This window comes from Panthera uncia, chromosome F2, assembly GCF_023721935.1.
Source record: "Panthera uncia isolate 11264 chromosome F2, Puncia_PCG_1.0, whole genome shotgun sequence".
Classification (NCBI taxonomy): Eukaryota; Metazoa; Chordata; class Mammalia; order Carnivora; family Felidae; genus Panthera; species Panthera uncia.
Genome location: NC_064812.1, coordinates 38,524,039 through 38,549,502, shown reverse-complemented (window position 1 = coordinate 38,549,502; position 25,464 = coordinate 38,524,039). Strand labels below are relative to the sequence as shown.

At 38.5% G+C, this 25,464-nt stretch overlaps 1 protein-coding gene across 1 annotated transcript in view; it reads right to left on the bottom strand.

Moving 5' to 3' along the window:
- NIPAL2 (NIPA like domain containing 2) overlaps positions 1-25,464 on the bottom strand; it is an 82,106-nt gene that overhangs the window by 21,797 nt on the left and 34,845 nt on the right. Inside the window, exons 4-5 of the mRNA XM_049633045.1 lie at positions 17,632-17,691; positions 4,282-4,403 (exon numbers count right to left, since the gene is read on the bottom strand). Of these exons, the coding sequence (XP_049489002.1) occupies positions 4,282-4,403; positions 17,632-17,691 (182 nt within the window). The remainder of the gene's footprint in view (positions 1-4,281; positions 4,404-17,631; positions 17,692-25,464) is intronic.

Sequence of the window (25,464 nt, the reverse complement as noted above, 5' to 3'; positions counted from 1 at the left end):
TCTTTCTTTCTTTCTTTCTTTCTTTCTTTCTTTCTTTCTTTCTTTCTCTTCCAAATTCCATCTTTGTGGTTAACACGAGCTCCTATGACTCACAGAATGGCTGTCATTGCCCTGCATTCTGCCTTGTGGCAAGAGGTCACGGAGCTCCCAGGAATAAAATATTCAAGCAGCATGAATTAACGTTAATTTTTTTTCCTAGCAACATTTCTCCCCCTCTCTGAAAATATCACTGTTAAAGCGGCTGTGATTTCTACAGGTTGCTGAGACCCAGGGAGAGGCTGCTTTGCTGATTGCTGTCTCAGAGGTCAGAAATAATAACGGCACTTAACTGCAGGCTCACCACCCGCTCTGCCTGTGCCAATTCACTCAATCCTCACAACCTGAGGAAGCAGGCACTATTTTACAGATGAAGAAACCAAGGCTCAGAGGGGTTAAATGACGTAGGTCTGGTAGGCAGAATAATGGCCTCCCAAAGACGCCCATGTCCTAATCTCTGTAACTTGTGTGTATGTTACTTTACATGGCAGAGGGGCTTTGGAGATGCAATTAAGACTATGGACCTTGAGATGGGGAGATTATCCTGGATTATCCAAGAGGGCTCAAAGTAATCATACGAGTCCTAAAAAGCAGAGAACCATCCCAGGCATGGTCAGAGAGAGATGGAACATGAGAAAGAACAGCGTCAAGGAAGGCTGGTGGCCTCTAGAAGGTGGAAAAGGCAAGGAAATGGATTCTCCTCCAGAGGCACAGGCAAGGAATATAACCCTGCCAATACCTTGATTTTAGCCCAGTGAGACCCGTGTTGGACTTCTGACCTTTAAAACTCTAAGATAATAAATCTGTATTGCTTTAAGCCACTAAGTCTGTGGCAATTCGTTATGGAAGTAATTGGAAGCTAACTTAGGTTCTGGTATCTGAAGTCCTTCCAGAAGAACAGAATCTTCAGGATGAGTTTTCTGAATTGACTGGGTTTTTCTGGATTGGTTCTCTCATCTAATTAGATTTAAAGGCACTCATCACCCTGTTTTTGGTGGTAAGGAGTACTGGCGGGCCAGGGGATGATGTGACAGAAGAGATACAGGCTCCTGGGCCTTGTTTCTGAGGCTTCTACTTCACGCAAGCCTTAAACGTAACACGAACATGGACGTTCCATGGACATCCATCTGGTGCCGGTAAACACCCGAGACAGGGAGATGCTGTTAGCCAGCCTGGGATACAATTTTACAATCCTCTTTTGAGAAATGTACAGCTTATTCAGACTCTAAAATGCTTTCTTATTCATTTTAGTAGTTATTTGATCAGTCCTAAAAAGCAATTCAGGTACTGCATTTCTATTCAGTGTAATACAAGAGTAGCTAGATGAATGATCCTTCAAAGAATAGCCTTAATTGCTGTAATTATGATCTCTGCAGTCATGGTTTGCAGAAAAAGCATGGAAACCTCCATCTCTAAGGATTAAATATTAATTACCTCGATGTTTAAGCCAAACTTAAACATCGATGTCAGATTTAAGCCAAACTTCAGCTCAAGAGCTTAGCATGTAATTGGTAACATCTAGAGTCTTTAGAGAGGTAACATAAAATGGATTAAATTCCAAACTAAGATAATGTAGATATATTCCCTTTAGGGTCTAAAGCCAATAGTGTTAATTCAAAAAAAAATTTTTAAGGTTTATTCAGTTTTCAGAGACAGAGACAGAGCGTGACAGGGGGAGGGGCAGAGAGAGAGAGAGAGAGAGGGAGGGAGACACAGAATCTGAAGCAGCCTCCAGGCTCTGGGCCGTCAGCACAGAGCCTGACACGAGTTTCGAACTCACAGACCGTGAGAGGCGCCCCCCCATAGTGTTATTCAAATGTGACTTTATTAAAGATTTATTTTATGCTACCTTATAATATCTGGAATTAGTTACATTTTTGGATGGCATTTACTTTCAAATATACTTTCATTATTTTATGGGAATATGGGTCTCTCCCAGGGCTGTAAAATTCCTGTTACAGGACTTCTTCTCTATACCCTGGATGTCCAGTCTGTTGAATGAACTAGTGAATAAATGAATAAATGAATTTAAGAGTTGACTTTGGAAAACGGCAAAATACAAGTAATGTCAGAGTTTCTTTTGTGGAAATAGAAGGTTTAAGAAAGAGTAGTTTCGTTCTTTTAAATGTTTTCTCTGGTGTTAAAATAATGTAAGACACGTCATCATCAAACACTGCTGCTTATTCCAGGAAATCAAATCTTGCTGCATATTTAATCTCCCAAGGATTCAACTCGGGCTATTCATTTTCTGGTCACCGATTGGGTGACCCTTTTCTTACTGGATGAAGAATCTGTTTTGCCTGTAGGCAAATAATAATAATACGTTGGTAGGACTTCAAGCCTCAGCTATCATGAAAATGGATTTGATTGATAAAATCTGTGATTGTTAACGGGCTGGGTCTGCTGGACAAGCAGGAAGTTACAATGGGGCAGAGGAGAGACACAAAGAATGACAGACCTGAAGAAGGCTAATCTGAATTAGGCAGTCCAATCCTAAAGTCTGATGTACAGGGGAAGGGGAGCCTTCCAATATAAAAAGGAGGAGAGTTCAGGAGAGAAGACACTGAGTTCAATTTTTGAGACGTTACATTCGAGGAACCCATGACACGTCCAAGACAGGGATGAGCAATCAGTGGACAGATGAGAACACAGAACTGCAGCTCAGAAGACGCCTGGGAGAGAGATGTAGACTGGATTTAGAAGTCTTTCTAAAGGATGATGGGGGTTGTCAATGAGATCACACTGGAAAACCTTGGAAGAATATGTAGCATGAAGAGATCAAGAGTGGTTGGCATGAGAGAAGGATGTGCCCACCAAGAGTATTGGATGGCCTAGTCAGAGAGGAAGAGGAGAAATCGGGAAAATAAATTGAGGAAGCCACGGAAGAGAGGGGTTCAAGGAGAAGATGGTGGGTTATGAGTAAATGCTACACAAGGTTCAAAAAACAGAAGGACCAAAAAAGCAATTCCATTTGGCAATTTGTTGAGGGGGGGGGGGGCACGGATCTATCAGATGATAAAGAGTGAGGAGTGAATAGGAGTTGGGAAAGTAGAGGGGAGAGTAGAGTGGAAGGGAAATAGGACAGTTAATTGAAGAGTGTGTATGGATGAGGATTTAAAAACAAAAACAAAAACAAAAACAGAGAAACCTAATTATCTTTGTTTAAGTAAAAGAAAGCAGTATAGAGGGAGACTAGAAAGAGAAAACACCTGTAAGCATTTGTGTTCTGGTGGTCGGAATTATATATCAGAGATGGCGAGATATATAGAATTCCTGTCACAAAGATTAAGGACTGCCAGATAATAATGTAATATCATATAGTTCCCACTGTAATATCCTGGGTTACACTTAAAGCAAAGTTCACCAGTAAACATGTCCCTGCAAATGCCAATGGCACAGTTTTGAATAACAGGTATATGAAGTAGGGTCATACTATTTTACCTATTTCAATGGCAGAGGACTAGATCAGATAGCTTTTCAAAATCATTTCTGATGCTAAATATGTATGATTCTCTGTGCTTTGATTCTTCTTGTTGAATTCACAATTATTTTACTAATATAGTTCTCGGTTAAAGGTCACGTAGTCTATCCCAGTTTTCTTCTTACCACCTGCCCCTCCTGGAATACGCTTTTTCTTCAATATAAACTGACTTCTGAAACAAGTTACACATCAACCACCACAAGCACGTTCTCTCTATACTCACGGGGTACAGCCACTACATCAAATAAAGTATCCCAGTTAGTGGCTTCAAATTTCTGTATCAGCTCATTCCATTCTTTCTTTTACACATCTCTCAGTATTATCCTTCTGCTGTCTACTTCTCCCCAGACAATCTGGTACATGTTCTCAATGAACATTTTTTTGAAGAAAATATCTATCTTGAATTAAAGCCAATGAATTAAAATGTGTCTTCAGGTATTTCCCTTTGACCTGGGAAGAGAGGTTTTTGGGGTTTGTGTTTTTACTTTGAGTTGTCCTAAAACACATTGCTTTGGAATTTGTTGGATTAAATATTGTGGAAATTGTTCCAGTGACAGGTCAAGAATAGGATACTTGGGAAACTGGGGGTGCTCTATTGCTGATTTAGTGTTTCAAATACTTTGGTATTAGTCAAATCTATTTATGGTTTAATGAGATATTAATGTTGAGAGGCAAAGATTATATTCATTCTCTAATATCTGTAGGTACAAGTGGCCTAGATAATATAGTTTATGGGATAGTAAAAAAATTTTTTTAATTCTTACCACATAAATCAGGAACTGCCAGCCAACAAAGTAATACTGTACTGTTCTTGCAGAGATAGACTGAGTTCTATTTGGAGCAAAGTTCACCAATAAATAGGTTCCTGCAAATCCCAGTGTCATACCTTTAAATAAAATTGAAAAGACATACCAAGTTGAAAAGGGATATTTAAGCCTTTTTGTCAATGCAAACATTACCTATAGACGGAGTATTGCTTGTAAAAACGCCTACAGCCCCTCCCTGTTAAAATACAATTCATCAAACCATCCCTAGATAGCATCCTGCATTCACATGATAGCATTATCTTTAAAAGGGGGATAAGGGCCAGGGAAAGGATGGGGTAGGACATGACTTCTGATTTTTCTTGTTGTTTCAGATGAATCCTTGCCTCCTCAGAAAACCTTTCCCCAAAGATGGGAAAGATCAGAACACGTGCATTTGGAGACATGAAAACACATCCAAGCTGGCTGTTTGTTTCCACATGGACCACTAAGAAAATGATAGATCCATCAGAGCCCAGAGAGTGGGGAAGTTCAACACCTGATGATCTACTCACTCATCTTTGCAGCTTTTACACACACACACACACACACACACACACACACGTGATTTTACACTTTGAAACTCTGGTAAAAGAGCACCTTAATCATTGCCATTTATTAGAGACCTTTTAACAGAAATGACAAAGGTGAATGCTGACTTTGCTGTAAGATTTATTTAATCCAATTTAGAATCTAGAATTCTAGGAGTAACTTAGTAAAATATCACATTATAAACCTATGTAAGCCATGTGTTACTGTCATGCCTTTCACATTACTTAAAATAATGGAGGAAACCTCATCAGGGAAATACAAATCAAAACCACACTGAGATACCACCTCATGCCAGTCAGAGTGGCCAAAATGAACAAATCAGGAGACTATAGATGCTGGAGAGGATGTGGAGAACGGGAACCCTCTTGCACTGTTGGTGGGAATGCCACTCTGGTGCAGCCACTCTGGAAAACTGTGGAGGTTCCTCAAAAAATTAAAAATAGGCCTACCCTATGACCCAGCAATAGCACTGCTAGGAATTTACCCAAGGGATACAGGAATACTGATGCATAGGGGCACTTGTACCCCAATGTTTATAGCAGCACTCTCAACAATAGCCAAATTATGGAAAGAGCCTAAATGTCCATCAACTGATGAATGGATAAAAAAATTGTGGTTTACATACACAATGGAGTACTACGTGGCAATGAGAAAGAATGAAATATGGTCCTTTGTAGCAACATGGATGGAACTGGAGAGTGTTATGCTAAGTGAAATAAGCCATACAGAGAAAGACAGATACCATATGTTTTCACTCTTATGTGGATCCTGAGAAACTTAACAGAAGTCCATGGGGTAGGGGAAGGGAAAAAAAAAGTTAGAGAGGGAGGAAGCCAAAACATAAGAGACTCTTAAAAACTGGGAACAAACTGAGGGTTGATGGGAGGTGGGAGGGAGGGGAAAGTGGGTGATGGGCATTGAGGAGGGCACCTGTTGGGGATGAGCACTGGGTATCGTATGGAAACCAATTTGACAATAAATTTCATATTAAAAAAATAATGGAGGAAAGAAATGTGTATGGGAAGAGGGGCCACATAAGGAGGAGTAGAGGGAGGCCTTGACCTTGCAAATAACACTGAAGACTGCTTATTTATTAATAATCAGCAAAGAAAAATGATATATGTAGCATTTTTCAGATAGCACCCTTGAAAACATAATTCAACTTGTTTCATAACTGAGGTCAGTGTTGTTGTGTATATAATTTACAACCAGCACTGACTCCAACCTGAAGCAATTTGGTTTGTCTATAAAATCTCACAATTCAAAGACACCAATTTCCTGTTCCTCTTAATCAAATGATTTAGGGTTTTGAACTCTAGTTTTTGAGAACAAATAGCATTTGACTTTTCACACAAGCGAGACAATAGCTATTCAAGGTATTGTAGAAGCTATAAAATAAGCTTCTTCTAATGTAAGAACTTACTCTGTAATACTTTGTGAAGGCAGAAATTACATACAAAATTGTAAAAGCTATTTCTAATGAGAATTTTAAAAATGAAAAAACAATATACATTATTAAGCATTGCAATAAAGAGAAAATAATAAAAATCGTACATAAGAACTTGGGCAAAATTATTGTTCAGCCCTGTCCTTTCTTTGGAAAAGAAAAAAAGATCTTGTAAGAAAATTGTTCAATATTAGGTTCCTAGGAGGATGGAATGAAAAAACACACACACAGTTTTCTAAACTTGGTATACTGAAGTAGAATAAATCCATTGAATACAACTTAAAAATCTCAGAGACTTCCAACTTCCTTTTGTGAAGTCCAAATTTCTTATTTTTATTGAATTCCTCTGCCAGTAATTTTTTTATCTCCTATAACTGTATCTAGTGTCAATTAAATTTCTTTTTTTAAATTTTTTAAATTTTTATTTATTTATTTATTTTTTAATATATGAAATTTATTGTCAAATTGGTTTCCATACAACACCCAGCGCTCATCCCAAAAGATGCCCTCTACAATGCCCATCACCTACCCTCCCCTTAAATTTCTTTTTTTAAAGTTAGATTTGAATGGGTAACGTAAGGTGAAAAAAATTTGAAAGACACACAAGGGTGGTGAGTGAAAAGTTAAATCTTTCTCACACCCTTATGGCACACTAGTTCCCCTCCTGGAAGTTAATACTGCCACCAAACCTTAGATTTCCTTTTCCAGGGATGTTTTATGCAGGTGTGTGAGAGACTGCATAAGTTTTGGTTTTCTACACAAATGATAGCATATTATACACATTTGCTTTTGTTCTACTTAACAGAATATCTTGGAGAACATTTCACATCAGTGTATGTAGGACAGCCTCATTCTTTTCAAGTCTGCATAATATCTCATTTTTGGATGTTGCATTATTTCACTTGACTTTCCAAAAGGGTCCCTGGTTCACATCCTGACATCTCCTTTCTTGCCTCACATCTGCTTCCTCATTTGCATACTGTGCCCATTTTCACCAAGGTAGATCTTCGCTCCATTTCAAAACTCCTTGAACTCAAATGAAATGACTGATGATTTTACAATTGTACTTTCAAAGTACTTTTGTACATACATTATTTCACTTGAGCCCCATATCAGTGGGAATCTAGTAAAGAACTCTATGGCAGCTCAGTAGGTCGCACATTCTTTCTTTTTATAATTTTAATTTCAGCTTCCTGTGACAATTACAAAGGCAGTTCTAGAGAGCTGCTACCTGTTATATGCTTGTCTACTTGGTATCATTTGTATTTGTGTGATTCACTGTCTCCTGTATGGATCATGCGCACATTTTCCCTAAGTGTGTAAAAGTGTTGAAGATAGTCATTAGCAGCTCCTTAAATAAATTTCCTTAAAATGTATTTATAGCCCATCTTTTTCTAAAAGTGGCCTCTAAAAGATGTCATTTCCTGATATTTTTTTTCTCAGTGAAGCCACACATATTCTTTCATTTGAAAGACACAGATTTCTAAGTTAGAAACTTGCTAATTTACCTTCTGCTGGCCCACTTGCCCAAGGGAGTAATCTGGTAGCATAAGATACTCCAGGAAGGGAAGCAGCCCTTGGCATGCCCTTTGCCCATGGAAATGATTAAATTACAGATCAAAACTTGGATCATGAAAGGCTAATCCATGCTGAAACTGCCCCCACAGATTTCAAATTTCGCTGCTACTTGCTGGCTGGAAGAGCTTAGGCATATTATTTATCCCTCTGTGACCTAGTCTCCTCATCTCTGGGTACAATGAACTTATCACACCTGCTAGACTCCAGAAGTTGGCTGAGCAAGAGGCCAAATTCAGCTCTGGAGAGCTGAATAGATTTGAAAGCTCACCCAGAAGCCTGATGTGACAGAGGACCCTGGAACAGATCTACCTCAGGATACAGACCACTGGGAGTCAAAAGCTATCTCAGAAAAGCTTAAAAATTAATCCCAAACTGGCAGCTCTTTCTGCCCCTGGGTCCTGTCCCTGGGCTATAATAAAAGCGCCTTTTTGCACTGAAAGTATCTCAAGAATTCTTTCTTGACTGTTCACTCAGCAGCCCCACAACATTTCTGGTACCCAACCTAGGGCTGTTCTTCTTGTCTAGACTTCGAGCCTTGGTACAAACTTAAGTTACTCCCTGGTCTTATTGGAACAATCTCATGTTGACTGCTCTGGCTGCAACCCTCGAGCCTGTGACTACTCTCCAGGGAGGATAAAGGCCTGCCTTTTGACTGGAAGCTAGTACCCTGGCCAGAATGGTAACAAGACCCAGAACCTGATGCCCTCTCTTTATCCACCCCTCCTTTTTTTTTTTTAGACAGAGAAAGAGAGAGCGAGTGTGAGCAGGGGAGAGGAGCAGAGGGAGACAGAGAGAATCTTAAGCAGGCTCCACACTCAGCACGGAGCCTGACACAGGATTTGATCCCACAACTCTGGGATCATGAACTGAGCCAAAATCGAGAGCAGATGCTCAAACGACTAAGCCACCCGGGCACTCTTATCCCTGTTATTATACAAAGCATGGGACAGACACCTGTCACTAGGATTGCTGACAACCTTAAGACTTCCATGCGAGGTTTCCTCCTCATTGGTCCAATGTGATCCCCTCCACATCCCTGGTCTAGCCACTTCTGGCCATGAGACCACTGGGAACCAGCCAAAACCAATGTCAATATCAACTGAATTAAGACCCAACTGGGGGCCATTTCCTGGGAAGTTGTCTGTAAAGTTTACATGTATTGTACATGTACAATACATGTAAAACATGTATTGGAATGTCACTTAGACCATGATGGAGTTCTATCTTTACTATTCTTCATCAGTGTCCCCTACTAACTACTTGAATTACAGTATTAGGTAATTTCGCCTTGTAGAACTTTTTTAGTGTCTCCCTCGGTTAAAAATGGCAGGTTCTCCATGGTATTTCAGTCTATTCACTGGCACCAATTTGTAGTCTAGAATGCAATGGGGGAATTGCAGGGATATTGACATCTCTTCAGTAGACAGGCTGGTATTCATTAACAACTTTTTCAGGGAAGCTCTGGTTGCTCTGAACACTAGGAACCCTTGATATGACCCTGAGTGGAATGCCATCCAACAGTCAGGGGGATTATGGTAATGGACTTTTCTTCTTCATTCCCCAAAAACTCCCCCTTGGGATGTCTCTTAACCCACTGGAGACAATTTGGATTGCAAGATTTAATGAAGAAAGGACTCATCTTCTTCTGCAATAACACATACCCTCAGTACTCCATAGGAGACAAAGAAAAATGGCCCATTAACATACTTAAACTTCAATACTATTTATCAATTAGAATTTTTTTGTAAATGTCAGGGAAAATGGATTGAAATCCCATATGGCCAGGCCTTTATGGTGCTGTACCCAAACTCTGATCTGTCCATATTCTTTTACAGGGCTTGAGGACCCCCCTCTCCTCACCCTCGACCCTCAACCCACCAGCTCAGCTGCCTTGGGCCCCTCTACCACCTTACCTGTGTCTTGTCCTGTTCTCTATGTGCCAATCCTTTGTCTCCCCTGTAAACAAGTTGCTGCCAGGATCCTGTACGTGCCTCTCTCTTTTTCCTGAATTACTCATCTTTGTTTACTTCTTCTCAAAATATATCTTGAGAGGACGAAACAAATGAGGCTTCTTATTGCATGTGGGGGCTTCTGCCTGAATTATTAATGGCTATGATAATTGGAGCCAATTGTCTGTGGTAGTCACTAAACCTCAGGACAGGGGCTTAAAGAATATTCCCAAGCAGAGGCCAGAACTCCTTTTGTTTCCGGGAGATTCCCTGTCTTCTCTGGCCTGACACGGATTGGCTGTTTTCACCTTTTGTCGGTGGAAAGAAAATATGTGTCTGTTCATCTGTCTGAGCTTGGTCTTTAGGACCAGGGATCCTCTTTGTCTGCCCTCGGGGCTGTTACCTGCCTCCAGCCTTGCTAGCAGCACCTCACCTCTTCTGCTTCCCCTGCCCTCCTCCTGTTTCTGCACAGCCCAAATAACCTGCTCCTATACCATCCCCCGTGCCTCTGGTGTTACTGGCTCCTGCTCCTCCTGCCCTGCTATCAAAGAGCAAAGAGTACCCCCTTGGACTTAAACCACCCACTTCAGATTTCCCCAGGTAAAAAACTGACAGCGGGGAACAAACTGATTGACTTTTAAGTGGACCTAGGTGCAACATATTCGGTAAACTAATTTAAGTTTGTTGGATTAATTAAGATAGACATGTCCTTAGAGTTATCAGCATGAAATATAAAACTTTTATTCTACCAAGGATTACTGAAAGTTAAATAAGCCTGTGTTATCTTTGTTGCAATTTGTCAGCAAAAAGATGACTTAAAATGACGGTTAATTTTGTCTTAAAGTTCTCATGGGTAATTGTTAAAAAAAACCCAACTAGGTTGAATAAATGAAAATGTTTATAACTTTCAAAGTCTTTGATAATCTGAAACTTTAAAGTTTTGCTTGTATGATGGATTGGATTCATTGGCTATCTAAGTCTTTTCCAACCAAGATAAAACACTAACACATTAATTACTAAACATACGTTTGTGCTTTTGGTTACTTACAGCAGAGAAACTGAGGATACTTGGGTCTGTTGGTAAACATGCTTTATGCTTTGTTGAAATAGTGGATGGCTCCACTTTCCTTATGATCTCGTTAAAAAAAAAGTATTCAAAATTGTATCTTTAATATTATAATCCAGGGATGATCATGGACTGTCACTGGGGCTGTCTCTAAAAGGGTAACAATCCAGTTTGAGAATGGAAGGACTGAACAGGAAGGAACTGGTTGGTGTTTTCTGACTGCCTGGTGAAGACTTCTCCCCACTGGTCTTACGAAGACAGAAGAAAGGAAATAACACACTTAACAGAACACAGAGAATGCTAGTGGCACTATGTTTGCTACCCACTGCTAATCTCAGCAGACTAGTGCACAAAGCACCAAGAGCTGAGCCTCAGAGGGAACCAAAGATGGAGCAGTCAGGCAGCTGTGGGTGAGCGGCAGGTGGGGTCAGTGAATGGGTGCTGGACATGATGCATCTGCCACCCTCATGGCCAGTCCTGTACAAAATATACTTTCTCATCAAATACAAACTCAAGTCACTTAAATTTCTACAGTGATCTTGTGGGAGTTTCAGATTTAGCTTGACACAATACACAAATGTTAATAAAATTTCTTCCTATAAACCTGTCACATATGCACAACAGGGAAACAAGCTCATCTCTGCTCTTTAGAGTAAATGGGCTAGGTATGGTGGGAAGGTACATACCAAGTGAGGGTAATCTTTTTTTTTTGGAAGTGGTGCTCTTAAAACTGTTAATTTCATTGACAAGTATGGTTGACATGAGAGTTACATTACATCACCATCATACTAAAATGTGATGATAATAATAATAGTAATACCTAATACTTCTAAGCACAATTCTAAATGCTTTATATATAATTAACTTAATGCTTACAGCAAATCTGTGAAAAATAACTATACTGTTAAAGTGTTATACTATATCTGTGCTATATAATGATCTTGTTTGGGATGTTCTTGCTAAGTGGAGAGCTTGGATTAAAACCTAGGTAGTCCATTGGCTTAACGATTACACTCTCCCACCTCTTGTATCCATAAAGAGCCAGGGCTGATGAATGGACAACTCAGGGCTGTCATTCACGTTGTAGGCTCAGTGGCTGGTGCCCCAGCCTAGGTATACAGCCCAGGAGCTGTACAAAGCATAACCTAAAGCGAGATGCAACATCCCCACTGGGGATAGACAGAATCAACTCTCCCTGGCAGTGGTCCCTGGGCTTCATGACTAGCCCTGAGGTTTCTTTAGAAAAGCATCTTCAAACTGGTATTCCCTGGAACCAGCTTCATAAGGCAGATGCTCCACCAAAAAGAGTCTCAAGTCAAATCTATTTGGGAAGAGATGAGTTAGACAAACTTGAATAGTTCTTTTACCAGAAGACCCCCTCAGGTCCTCAATGTGCTAGTGTTCACTGTGAATCTCCTAGAAGAGGATATGATTGTAATATTTGCTAAACATATCTGACCATTTATATCATCCTGAAGGAGTGTTTTGAGGAATATTTTATACTTTGGGAAATGCCTGACATTTAACTGGATCCAGCTGTGAGAACGCAGCCTCTGTTTCAAGAGGCTACTGATCTTCTGTTGTAAAAGTCTCCTATGGATACTTGTGGGCTAAGAATGAAGTATAAAAGTGGTCAAACGGAAAACAGCCTGGAATCAGGTTCCTCTGATCCTTCTGTTCACTGGCACCTAGAAGCTGACTTCCTCACGTATGGAAGCCTTGGGTTCTAAGATCTTTTTGTACAGTTCTTCAGCTGACATCTGGTTTCCCAACCCACCCTTCCCCTTAGGTAAAACCTGAAATACCCCACTCCCCAACTGGATGCCAGCTAGTTTTAATTGACTAGTGTCTAGCTTCTGGACTCTGGCTTGACCTGACTTCTGGTAGCCTTAAGAGTTTTTTAATGTTCAGCTAACCTGATTCCAACACAAATATTGCAGTCTAATTCTCTTGGTCCTTATGGTATGTCTCCTGATCAATGGGGGTCTCGCTGTTGCTTTTGTGACCAGGAGTCACAGAATAAACTGGTTCCCTTAACACCAAACCATTTGGGATGTCTTCCCCTCAGAACAATCTCTCCAGATTCCTCAGGCTCATAGTAGCTATATATATATATATATATATATATATATATATATATATATATACACACACACACACACACACACACACATATTTATTTATTTATTTATTTTTATTTATTTATTTATTTATTTTTTAGAAAGAGAGAGAGCAAGCACACACATGCCTGTGACTGGGGGAGGGGCAGAGGGAGAGAGAATCCTTAAGCAGGTCCCTTGCCCAGTGTGGAGCCCAGCGCGGGTCTCAATCTCATGACCTTAAGATCATGACTGTGAGATCATGACCTGAGCCGAAATCCAGAGTTGGACGCTTAAGCCACTGAGCCATCCAGCCGCTCCATAATACATAAATCTTAAAGAAGCCCTGGATTGAGAAGTCTCAATAATGTAGTGAATCCAAATAGTCCTGAACCTACCATCAGAAAGTCTCCCATTCTTGAGGTAACCCTGAAACCAAAATAGCCAATCTGTTCCCTCAACTAGAAATGATGGTTTGGCTAGATTAGTATGCTAGATACTAGCCCTAAATCAAGCTGACCATTTGGTGTGGAAGAAAGAAGGAAAGAGATGGTCTTCATGTCATTTTTAATCTCTTGACATTCTATCCAGGGAAACCATTTATAGGTGACTTAAAATAATCAAGTTACTGGTCTCTGAAGAGTACTGATGAATTGACTGTCATTTTTTTTTTTTTCTTATGATGATACTATCTGGACTTAAGTCAACTAGGTTCTCACAGCCTGTTAGATTTAGTACTTTTGATGACTAAGGGAGGAGAGAGGGGGAAATACTATAGGTTTTGGCTGAATGAAGGGGAGAGAAATCTGGTGCTTTTTAAAGGAAAAATAATCATTAAAATAATTTAAAGTTATTAATCCACTAAGAATCAGAGCACAGTCCAAACCCTGTCATTGAGTTAATAATAGTTGGCAATTCCTTTCAGACATAGCTTTTGTGAGGTCATTTTTTGAGGCTAGTGGTGAAAAGCTTCATAGCCACAGAGCAACATTTGGCAATAAATTAGTTCAGCTTGTTTCCACATGGCCCAAAAAATCTTCATTTGTTCCATCATGAAAAACAAACTTTCATTTGCTTGAGGCAGGGAAAAATAAATGATTTTCTTTTGCACATTTTGACAATTTAATTTTTAGCATGCTTATATGCTAATCCTTTTTTTTTTTTTTTTAAGCCACTAACTACTCTTTTCTCTGTTTGGTTTTAGTCCCTGTAAAGAAAAAAAAATGCATTTTTAGCTTTTAACAGAAAGAGCTAAATTTTCCCAAGGCAACAACAATACAGACACAAAGAAAATACATGTGATTTAACACATTACTGAGTGAGGTTGGGGAAAAATCCTTCTCCGTAAGTATGAAATGGGTTATTACATTTCAGATCAAGATAATTTTATGACTTGCTCTTGGAGGCATGGGTATGGGATAGGTGGCTACAATTTTTCTTATTCCTATGACAACAGATTAAAGTTAAGAATTGATCACTTTTAACTATAGTCCAAAACAAATATGGGATCAGCTACAGAGCCCTACTCACAAAGCATTAAATTAGGAAGGCAAAAATACCCAATTAGAATTGTGGAAAATATTAGCTGAATTATTAAAGTTTGCAAAAATATCCTAATCAATGTTTCCTCTGATGAACCATTAGAGTGTAGGGATGTGTGACTGTGGTAGCAGCAATAATGATCAAAGCTGGGGGTGCCTGGGTGGCTCAGTCAGTTAAGCATCTGTCTTTGGCTCAGGTCATTATCTTAGTGGTCCCTGAGTTTGAGCCCCACGTCGGGCTCTGTGTTGACAGCTCAGAGCCTGGAGCTTCCTTCAGATTCTGCGTCTCTCTCTCTCTCTCTGCCCCTCCCCTGCTCACACTCTCTCTCTCTCCCTCTCTCAAAAATAAATAAACATTAAAAAAAATCATGATCATAGCTAACATGGAAGATTTATTACATGACAGGCCCTGTTCTAAGACTTCTACCTCTAGGAACTCACTTAATCCTACAAGATAGGTAATATTATCTTCATTTGAAACGTGAGGAAAATGAAGTTTAAGGAGAGTAAGTAACTTTGAAAAGTCACACAGTTCTCTGTCACTAGAGACTCACCCTCAACCATTATGCTATGCTTATATCAGGCTGCCATTATTAGAATACTGGTCCACCATTTACTAGTTATATGACCTTGGACAAGCTATTTAACCTAAGTATCAGTTCTGTAAATAGGTTGTTCCTACATTTAAATGAGATAGTTCATGTAAAACACTGATAGTACCTGGAAAGAGGAAATGTTTAATAAATATTAGCTATTATTAAAATAAGAGAAATTAGCAAAGAATCAAAGAATTAATAGAGGTTTAATTTACTATTATTATTTTTTGGTGTGTGTGTGTATATGTCTGTTTCTTATTCCCTATGTTACATTTTTAATATTACCTTTCAGGAATGAAGTTGATCGTAGACATGACAATTACATCAACAGGGCTTTATATTTCTCAGAGTGCTTATATGAATTATCCAGTTTGATCCTTAGAACAGTCTCCTATGTTTGTCAACAAACTGAGGCTTAGAGAAGTTAGGTAATTTCATGTCAGCCACATAGCTGACAGCGAAAGTTGAATCCAGATTTGAACCTATGAAAGTGAGTTTAATTTACATCCTTTGACATTGAGCTAGTTTCTTGCTTTTAGTAATGTTCTATTGATCTCGGGTTTTCCAAGTATATAATCAAATCATCTGCATATACTGATATTTCTATTTCTTCCCTTTCCATAATTGTGACTTTCATTAATTTTTCCCGATCCTAACTGGCAGCAGTTGAGTGCCATATTAAATAGAAAACTTACCCTGCTTTTTGCACCTTTGTTAATACTTCTTGTGTTCGCCCCTCTGTACACCCTCCTCCAAATGCTTGGGTATTGCCCGTGCCTGTCCTATCCAGCTATCAGAACTGGTTCGAATGTTACCTCTGCTATAAAAAAATTCTCTCTGAGCTTCTCAACTAGAGTAACCTCTCTTTATTCTAAACCAGTGGTTCTCAACTGGGGGTGGTTTTGTCCCTCGGGGGACATTTGGCAATATCCGAAGTTGTTTTTGGTTGTCATAACTAGGGCGGAGGGTGCTCCTGTCATCTAATGGGTAAAAGCCAGACAGGACGCTGGTAAGCAGCCTACAACATACAGGACAGCCCCCCGCAGAGAAGAATTCTCCAGCCTAAAATGTCAGCAGTGCTGAGGTTGAGAGATCCTGTTCTTAACTAAAGCCTCAAGGCATTAGGATACATACTGCTTTCTGCTTTTAAAAAACTTATTTATGTACATATTTTATCACCAACTGTATTATTTGTGGGCAGAGATTCCGTCTTCGCCATCTTTTTATCACCAGTGTTCACAATAGTTAGCAAGTCTCCCTATATATCCATCTGTATTACTTCATCAAATACTTTTGATTAATTTAAACATTAATCAACCATTAACTATAAAAGATGACATATGTTAGATAAAATGATTTAGAGTTTCCTTAAGGCATTTGACAAATGAGAAAAATAATGTAAGATGTAATTTGTTTTTAATTTATAAAATTCAGGCATTGCTCATTCTTATTTCTAATTCTGTACATCTTCCCCAAATGATTCCACAAACCAAGATATATTAAAAAAAAGAGTATAGAAAAATAATATATTTGAAAAGATACAATGCATATATGAGTGCATTTGGAAAAACATTTTAACCATGACAAATTTGATGATGTGGACTAAAAACTCTACTAGCAGAATCAAACCAAGGAGGAAAAAGAAAAAGTGAAAACACTTTCAAGACAACAGGCTCAAGGGAAACACAATCAGGGAAAACAAATGCTCAACATACCAACACTGGCGTCACATTTAAAGCTCAAATTTTTTTAAAAATGTGATCTCCTTGGAAGTGAGCAGCCACTCCTTTATTTAAAGTGCCTAAAGTATCATATTCATTATCATATGTCAGCAGCAATTCAGAGAAGACTTTGTCAAGGAAGAAAATATGAACCTCCAGAATTCTTCTCACAAATGGTATTTCTAGTAAGACGTAGAAGATACAATCAATAACATGATGGCTCTGCTATATAATAGCAACCCTTCTTATAGCCAGGAAGGCTGTTATTATTTTCTACTAACAGCTGTATTTCTAAATGAAAATCTGAAGTGGAATGTTCTCTGTTGTTTTTGGAAAGAGCAAAATACAAATTAGGTGGTTAATTGGTGCATCTAATTTTTGTGTGGTTTTCATTTTTATGCAGGACTTTCACTTGACAATGTAACAAATACATCCTTTGAAGTGGAAGACTCTATTAGGTAATACAGATGTTTTCTTGGATTTTATTATGCTCATGAAAATTTCATAACATTCATAATAATAGTATAAAATAATAATTCGCTGTGGTCAATAGCATGGGCAGTGGGCACAATGAAAACGGAAATACTTCACATGAAAGTGCAGATGGCAACTCCAAGAAAGAATCCTGGTCACCTCTAAATGAGATTTATCCATTTCAGCAATTTGTTCCCTGTTTTTAAAGCACATATTTTTTTTATGGATAATATTATTTATTTCCTGATCAAGCAGTGCTATAATTACATGACTTAAATAATTACTTACCTAGTAAATCTGAAGCTCTTAAATTTTCTTTCAGAAACATAACAGAAATAATGGCACTACCTAGAAAGGAAATGGCCATCAGTGGTGTTTCCAATATAAAAAACGTACATTACACGGTACCATCTGAAAGAAATTAAGCTCTTTCTGTCTTATACCTGATTAGCTATGTCCTGGTCAGAGACATCCAGCAGCTGTGGCTGTGAAAACAACTCCCTCTCGCCCCCTCATGGTTGAGGATACATAAAAACTGGCCTGGTTTACAATGGACCTAGGACAGTGGCTGGGATAATGCCCCATGGACAGCAAGGGCAAAACAAATGTTACTAAATAACTAAATGAATAGATGAATAGATGGATAGGTGATAGATAGGTAGATAGAGCAGGAAGGGATGGAAAGGCAGAAAGAGACAGAAGGGAAGGAAAGAAAGAATGGAAAGAAGGAAGTTTTAATTTTCGATATATGCCAGACTGAAACTCATTATTTCCCTTCATCTCCTCCTGTAATTCCTATTCCAAGGGGCACCTGGATGGCTCAGTTGGTAAAGTCTATTCCAATGACACCTCTAAGGAGCCCCAGAATCCTAGGACTCCTGCCAGTCTCCACTCTCCTTCATACGACACGTCCAACAGCATCCTGGGTCTGTCAGGTCCAGATTTCACCAACTGTCCATTTCACCCTCCTCTTCAGTCCACTGTCACTGGGCTTCATCTCAGGCATAGACCTCAAGCTCCTGCCACTTTCCTCACACATTTGTCCTCGATCTCTTTTATATTCTATGCCCACCCTTACTAAAATCATCATAATTCCCAGAACCATCATTTAGTTTCATTCTAATTTTTTTCAATTTTTTATTTTTTTTATTTTTGAGAGACAGAGACAGATAGAGCACTAGTTGGAGAGGGGCAGAGAGAGAGGGAGACACAGAATCTGAAGCAGGCTCCAGGCTCTGAGCTGTCAGCACACAGCCCAACGCGGGGCTCAAACCCACAAACTGTGAGATCATGATCTGAGCTAAAGTCAGACTCTTAACTGACTGAGCCACCCAGGCACCCCTCATTTAGTTTCATTCTAAAGGACTTTTATTCATGTTATTCCCTTTGCAACTTTGCCTCCATTTTTGAGACCAACTCTAGACTCAAGTATCACCTCTGGATCCCCCCAGACCCAGTCGACCAATCCACTCTTTGGTGTGATTGATTACCCCTTGTCATATAGCTTTCATGTTACACGGAAGATTTATTTGCCTATCCCCCACCCCCAACAAAGACTATCAGTTCCTTTTACTCTGAGATGTCTTATTTTTCTAAGATCTCCCAGGTGTAGCTAGCACATAGATAAGAGAGTTGGTGGGATCTCCGCCCTGCATTTACTGGCCCTCATAGTATAAGTCCCTCTTTCCCATTACTGAGGCTACTGAATCCTCAGCCTCTAACTGAGCCTTGATCTGTTTCTATGGCCTCAGGTTGTGTAGGGTAAGTTGAATCTCTCTGAGTTGTTCCTCTTATGGAGCCATTCCTCTATGAGTAGAGGCATGGGAAAACCCAAACTTGCAATACTACAAAATAATACACATCATAATTTGAATTTTAAATTTTTAACAGAAATTATTAGCAAGGCTTTTAAGTTTGTTTTTTAAAGTAAAACTATACAGAAGAAAATAGGGAAGAAAAGTCATCATAAAAATAACTCATCACCTAGAGAAAATTGTAGTTAGTATGTTGGCATGTTTATTTTACCTTAGCAGAGTTGAAACTATAATGCATTTTTTTTTCAGTTTCCTTAGCTACCATATTACAAACAATTTGCAACATCATTAAAATTTTTTCATAGATAAAAATTTTAATAAGCCTGTATAATAATCCATTAAATCAATTAAATTTGAATATAACTATATCTGTTATTCTGGCAATTGATTTAAAACAAAATAAATCCATACCAGAAATCCTCATTCAAGATAAGCTGGGATTCTCATATGTTTTCTCCATCTTTTTCTCAACCTCGCTCTCTCTTATTCAAGTTGAGCTATTATTCAAGTCCTTGCAAAATTCTCCTGGGCAGGTTATTTATCGGAATGGACATTTCACACAGAATAAACGGAGTGTGAAAAATGTCCACCAAGCATGAACTTAATTGGGTGATGTGACTTTAAAACATTAAAGCAATGTTTCCTGTACAGATACATAGCCCATTAGGTTAAGAATTGAGTTCAGGACAGGGGTAAAAATGTACGAAAATTTTCCATTTCATATTTGGACCAAAAAAATTCAGGGAAACTAATTTAACATTTCAGAGAATTAGAAAAAGTATAAAAAACAAGACCCCATTCCCATCCCATCACTGACCTCCTGTGTAATTACATAAGGAATGTTTTCAAGTGGAGGGAGATCGATCAATAAAAAATAGGTGAATTATCACTACTAACGCGTACCAAATCCAAATGTATTCCATTATAACAATCCTTAAGATGACTATTTCACAGCAAAGGAGTCTAGTAAGAAGGCAGACATTGCTTACATGGAATGAGGAAACCTTAGAGCTGATAGGAGATACAAAGACAATGTACTTCAGGTTCTAAACTTTATATCTGGGAGACATGTCCAGAGGAGTTGTTTGTTCATTCATCGATCCATTTATTTAACAAACATTTATATTACAGGGCACCTGGGTGGCTCAGTCAGTTAAGCATCTGACTTCGGCCCAGGTCATGGTCTCATGGTTTATGAGTTCGAGCCCCACGTGGGGCTCTGTGCTGACAACTCAGAGCCTGGAGCCTGCTTGGGATTCTGTGTATCCTTCTCTCTTCACCCACCCCCCCCCAAAATAAATAATCACTAACAAACATTTATATTACAGCAGAATCAGAACCAAAGCCCACATTTCCTTATCCCCAGTCCAGAGCTCTTTCTTGTACACTACACTCCATCACCTCCCTTGAAGGTAGAAAGGCATCATTTTCCTTCTTTTCTTGTTGCTCAACCAGTTTCAAAAATAATTTCATTTTAGAACCCATGGGGGCCACCAGGGTGGCTCAGTCAGTTAAGCATCCAACTTTGGCTCAGGTCATGATGTTGTGGTTCGCGGGTTCAAGCCCCACATCGAGCTCTGTGCTGACAGCTCAGGGCCTGGAGCCTGCTTCGGATTCTGCGTCTCCCTTTCTCTCTGACCCTCCCCCTCTCGCTCTCTGTCTCTCTCTCTCAAAAATACATAAACATTAAAAAAAAAGAACAGATAGGGGAAAAGTGTTAGGTAGGTGACAATTTCATTGCTAAAAGAAAAATGGGACATGATTGGTAACAATAAACTTGACATATATGCATCAAATTATATCAATCGGCTACAAAATATTTATCAGAGTTTTAAGAACATTAATATGCTTTTACTTTCTGAAAGAACTTATATCTAATGCATTTCCATACTCATTTTTTTCTGTTTTAAGAGAATATGAGGTTTTCTACAAAACTGTTAGATAAGAAAATAAGATTTTTTAGTTTTATTTATCTAGCAAACGAAGCAATAAAAAAGAACATTCTGTTAAGGAACATTTACTTGTAATTCATTTATCTTTCAAAATATGGTTAAAATGAGAGCTGTGCTGAGCAAAAAGACAGTATCTGAGCAACAGCTAATAACATAACTTCTAAGTAGAACAGTAAATTTTTAAAATGAGAAAAAATAAACTGAAGTGCCTCCTATATAGTTGCAATCAGAGATTTGTCAAACTCAACCCTGTCTAGTTGTTGCTATAACCACCACCACTGCCTGATGAACATCTAGGAAGAGGAAAGAACCACTATGCTTTTGCTCCTGTAGTGAAACTTAATATTCAAAAATAGAGCATTTCAAGATGAACAATTTTTTTGGTTTTTGATTTTTTTTTTTTTTTAATTTGAGACAGAGGGCATGTAAGAGGGGGAGGGACAGAGGGAGAAGGAGAGAGAATCTTAAGCAGGCCCCACGCTCAAAGCAGAGCCTGAGGTGGGGCTCAATCCCCCTGAATCAAGAGTCAGACGCTCAATTGACTGAGCCACCCAGGCACCCCAAGATCAATAGTTTAAAAAGCATTAAAACAGGACACAGTTGTAAACTAAACAGATTTGGACTAGGTATGATCAACCTATAGTTACTACTGAGCATTTACGTCAGCACTCACATTTTATGTGCATTTTTGACTTGAGGCATATTTGGGCAAGAGGCTCAAGAACGCTTTTCCATTCTAGCCTTCATATGGACACAGATGGATACAGAGTGCTCACAGACATGGGTCTACACAGAGAGTACTTGTGGACGCTGGATTTAATTCATTACACAGTGTCATATGGTGACCCCAGAGGCAGACACTGAACCACAATGACCACAATGCATTAAAAAAGAAAAGGTGAAAGGTAGCATATGAAAGATAATGTACCAAAATGTAATCAGTGGTTATGTAGAAGTTGGGTGGCGGGGGGAAGATAGCAGGAATATTTTCTGTTAGGAGAAAAAAAACAAAAAAAGCTTCTACAGTGTTCCTATGGAGCCATTTATTAATGTATTCATTTAGCCCTAAAGTTGTAATGCTTCATTATCAGGAAGACTCTCAACAACAATTATTATGGGTGAGTCAACTATTCTGTTTTTGGCCATTAAATGACACTCAGATTAGTAATCAGAACAGAGTATCCTGTCCAGTCAAGGTTGATATAAAGAAACGTACATGTGGGAATTCTGATTTGGATTTCCAGAAGAAATTAGATAAAGGCCAACCAAGATTCTGGTGGCTTCAGCTAAACCAAGTCTAGATGTGGGCGAGGGTGCCAGGTCCAGGGGTCGGCTGTGGCCTGGTGTTGGGCTTCCTAACGCTCCCTGAAATGAATCCCACATTTGTCCCTGATTTGCCTCCTTTGACATTATTCAGATTTGGTCCAAGGACTGGCTGTTATAAGAGTTGATGCTCTAAAATCCATAGCAGGCCTCAAGTGAAAGGAAAAAAAAAAACAACAACTATAAATTAATCTGGTGCGTGAGAATTCAGAAAGATTGTACAAACTTGATTTGGATTTTCTTCTGTAATAGCTACTAATGGGGATCAGTAAAACAGAAGTTAAGCATCAAACTTCTAGATGTTAACAATCAAACTCAAGGGTAGATTTTTACAGGTGAGTTTAGATCTTTGTGTCTGTAGAATAGATAACTGAGGATTCCCTTTTTACATTAAGATATATGTGCACTTTACTAAACTCTCTTTACCCCCCAAATAATGATTTTTTACTAAAGGTTTAATGGCGCAGAAGAGTTCAATAACTATTTAATGCATTATACTATGGCCATTGAAAAATATCTTGCTCACATTTATTTACTACTTTTCATTTTTTACCCTTTATGACAACTTAATTTTTTATTTTATTAAAATGATTTCTTAATGTTTATTTATTTTTGAGAGAGGTAAAGACAGAGCATAAGTGGGGGAGGGGAAGAGAGAGAGGGAGACAGAATCTGAAGCAGGCTCCAGGCTCTGAGCTGTCAGCGCAGAGCCCGATGCAGGGCTCGAACTCACGGACGGTCAGATCATGACCTGAGCCTAGGTCAGACACTTAACTGACTGAGCCACCCAGGTGACCTGACAACTTAATATTTTAAATCCTTTTTAAAATTTGCGGTATAATTGACATACAACATTATATTAGTTTCAGTTATCCAACATAATGATTTTATATTTGTATTTCTGTTTTATTTTTTAAGATTCTTTCACTTAATACTTTACCGAAGTATAATTATATGCAATGTTATATTAGTTTCAGGTATACAACATTCAACAATTCTATACATTTCTCAGTTCTCATCAAGATTAGTGCACTCTTTTTAAACTTAATTTTTTATTTTAGTATAGTTGACACACAATCTTATATTAATTTTAGGTGTATAATTTAGTGATTTGACAGGTTTGTACATTATGCTGTGTTCACCACAAGTGTAGCTACCATCTGCCCCGTTACATCACTATTACAATACCATTGACTGTATTCCTTATGCTGTTGCCTCATGACTTACTCATTTCATAACTGGAAGCCCGTATCTTCCTCTCTCCTCCACCCATGTTGCCCAAACCCCCATCCCTTCTCCTCTGGCAACCATCAGTTTGTTCTCTATAATTATAGGTCTGATTTTGCTTTTAGCTTGTTTATTCAATTTTTTTAAGATCATTTTTTTTAAAGATTCTACTTATAGGGATTGCCTTAAGAATTCGGAGTATTCCCTAAGAATACTGAGCATCTCTTCATATATCTGTTGGCCATTTATGTCTTCTTTGGAAAAATATCTATTCAGGTCCTCTGCCCATTTTTTAATTGGATTTTTTTTTTTTGGTTGAGTTGAATAAGATCTCTATGTATTTTGGATATTAACCCCTTATTGGACATATTATTTGAAAATATCTTCTCCCACTCAGCACTATGCTGTCTTGTTTTGTTGATGGTTTCTTTCACTGTACAAAAGTTTTTTATTTTGATGTAGTCCCAACGGTTTATTTTTACTTTTGTTTCCCTTGCCTTAGGAGACATAACCAGAAAGATTTTTCTGTAGCTCATGTGAGAGAAATTACTGCCTATGTTTTCTTCTAGGAGTTTTATGGTTTTAGGTTTCACGCTTAGGTCTTTAATCCATTTTGAGTTTATTTTTGTGTATGGGGTAAGAAAGGGATCTAGTTTCATTCTTTTGCATGTTGGCTGCCCAGTTTTCCCAGCACCATTTGTTGAAGAGAGTGTCTTTTTCCCATTGTATATTCTTGCGTCCTTTGTCATGGACTAATTGACCATATAAGTGTGGGTTTATTTCTGGACCCTCTATTCTGTTCCATTGATTTCTGTGTCTATTTTTTGCCAGTGCTGTACTGTTCCGATTACTACAGCTTTGTAACATGTCTTGAAATCTGGCATTGTGACACCTCCAGCTTTGTTCTTCTTTCTCAAGACTGCTTTGGTTATTCGATTCTTTTGTGGTTCCATACGAATTTTAGGGTTATTTGTTCTAGTTCTGTGAAAAACATTGTTGGTATTTTGATAGGGATTGCATTAAATCTGCCGATGTTTGTATATATTGCAAAATGGTCACCATATTAAGTCTAGTTAACATTGCTCACCATATATAATTACAGACTGTTTTTTCTTATAATGAGAACTTTTAAAATTTACTTTTAGCAACTTTTAAATATGCAACACAGTACTATTAGCTATGGTTGCCATGCAGTGTATGACATCCCATGACTTATTTATTTTATAACTGGAAGTTTGTACCTTCTGACTCTCTTCAGTCATTTCACCCACCTCCCATTTCCTGCCTCTGACAACCACCAATCTGTTCTCTGTATCTATAAGCTTGATTTTTTTGTTTGTTTTTCAGATTTCACATATTGGTGAGATAATATGGTATTAGTCTTTCTTTGAGTTACTTCACTTAGTGGAATGCCCTCAAGGTCCATCCATGTCATAAGATTTCATTCTTTTTTGTGGCTGAATAATATTCCATCATGAATATACACCATTTTTTAAAAAATTAATCCATTGATAGATACTTAGGTTGTCTCCATATCTTGGCTATTATAAATAATGCTGCAATGAACACAGGGATGCATATTATCTTTTCAAGTCACTGTTTTGTTTCTTTGGATAAATACCCAGAAGTGGAATTTCTGGATCACATGGTAATTTTATTTTTAATTTTTTGAGGAACTTCCATATTGTTTTCCATAGTGGCTGCACCAATTTACATTCCTAACAGTGCAATTTACATTACTAACAGTGCATAAGGGTTCCCTTTTCTCCACATCCTCGCCAACACCTGTTACTTCTTATCTTTTG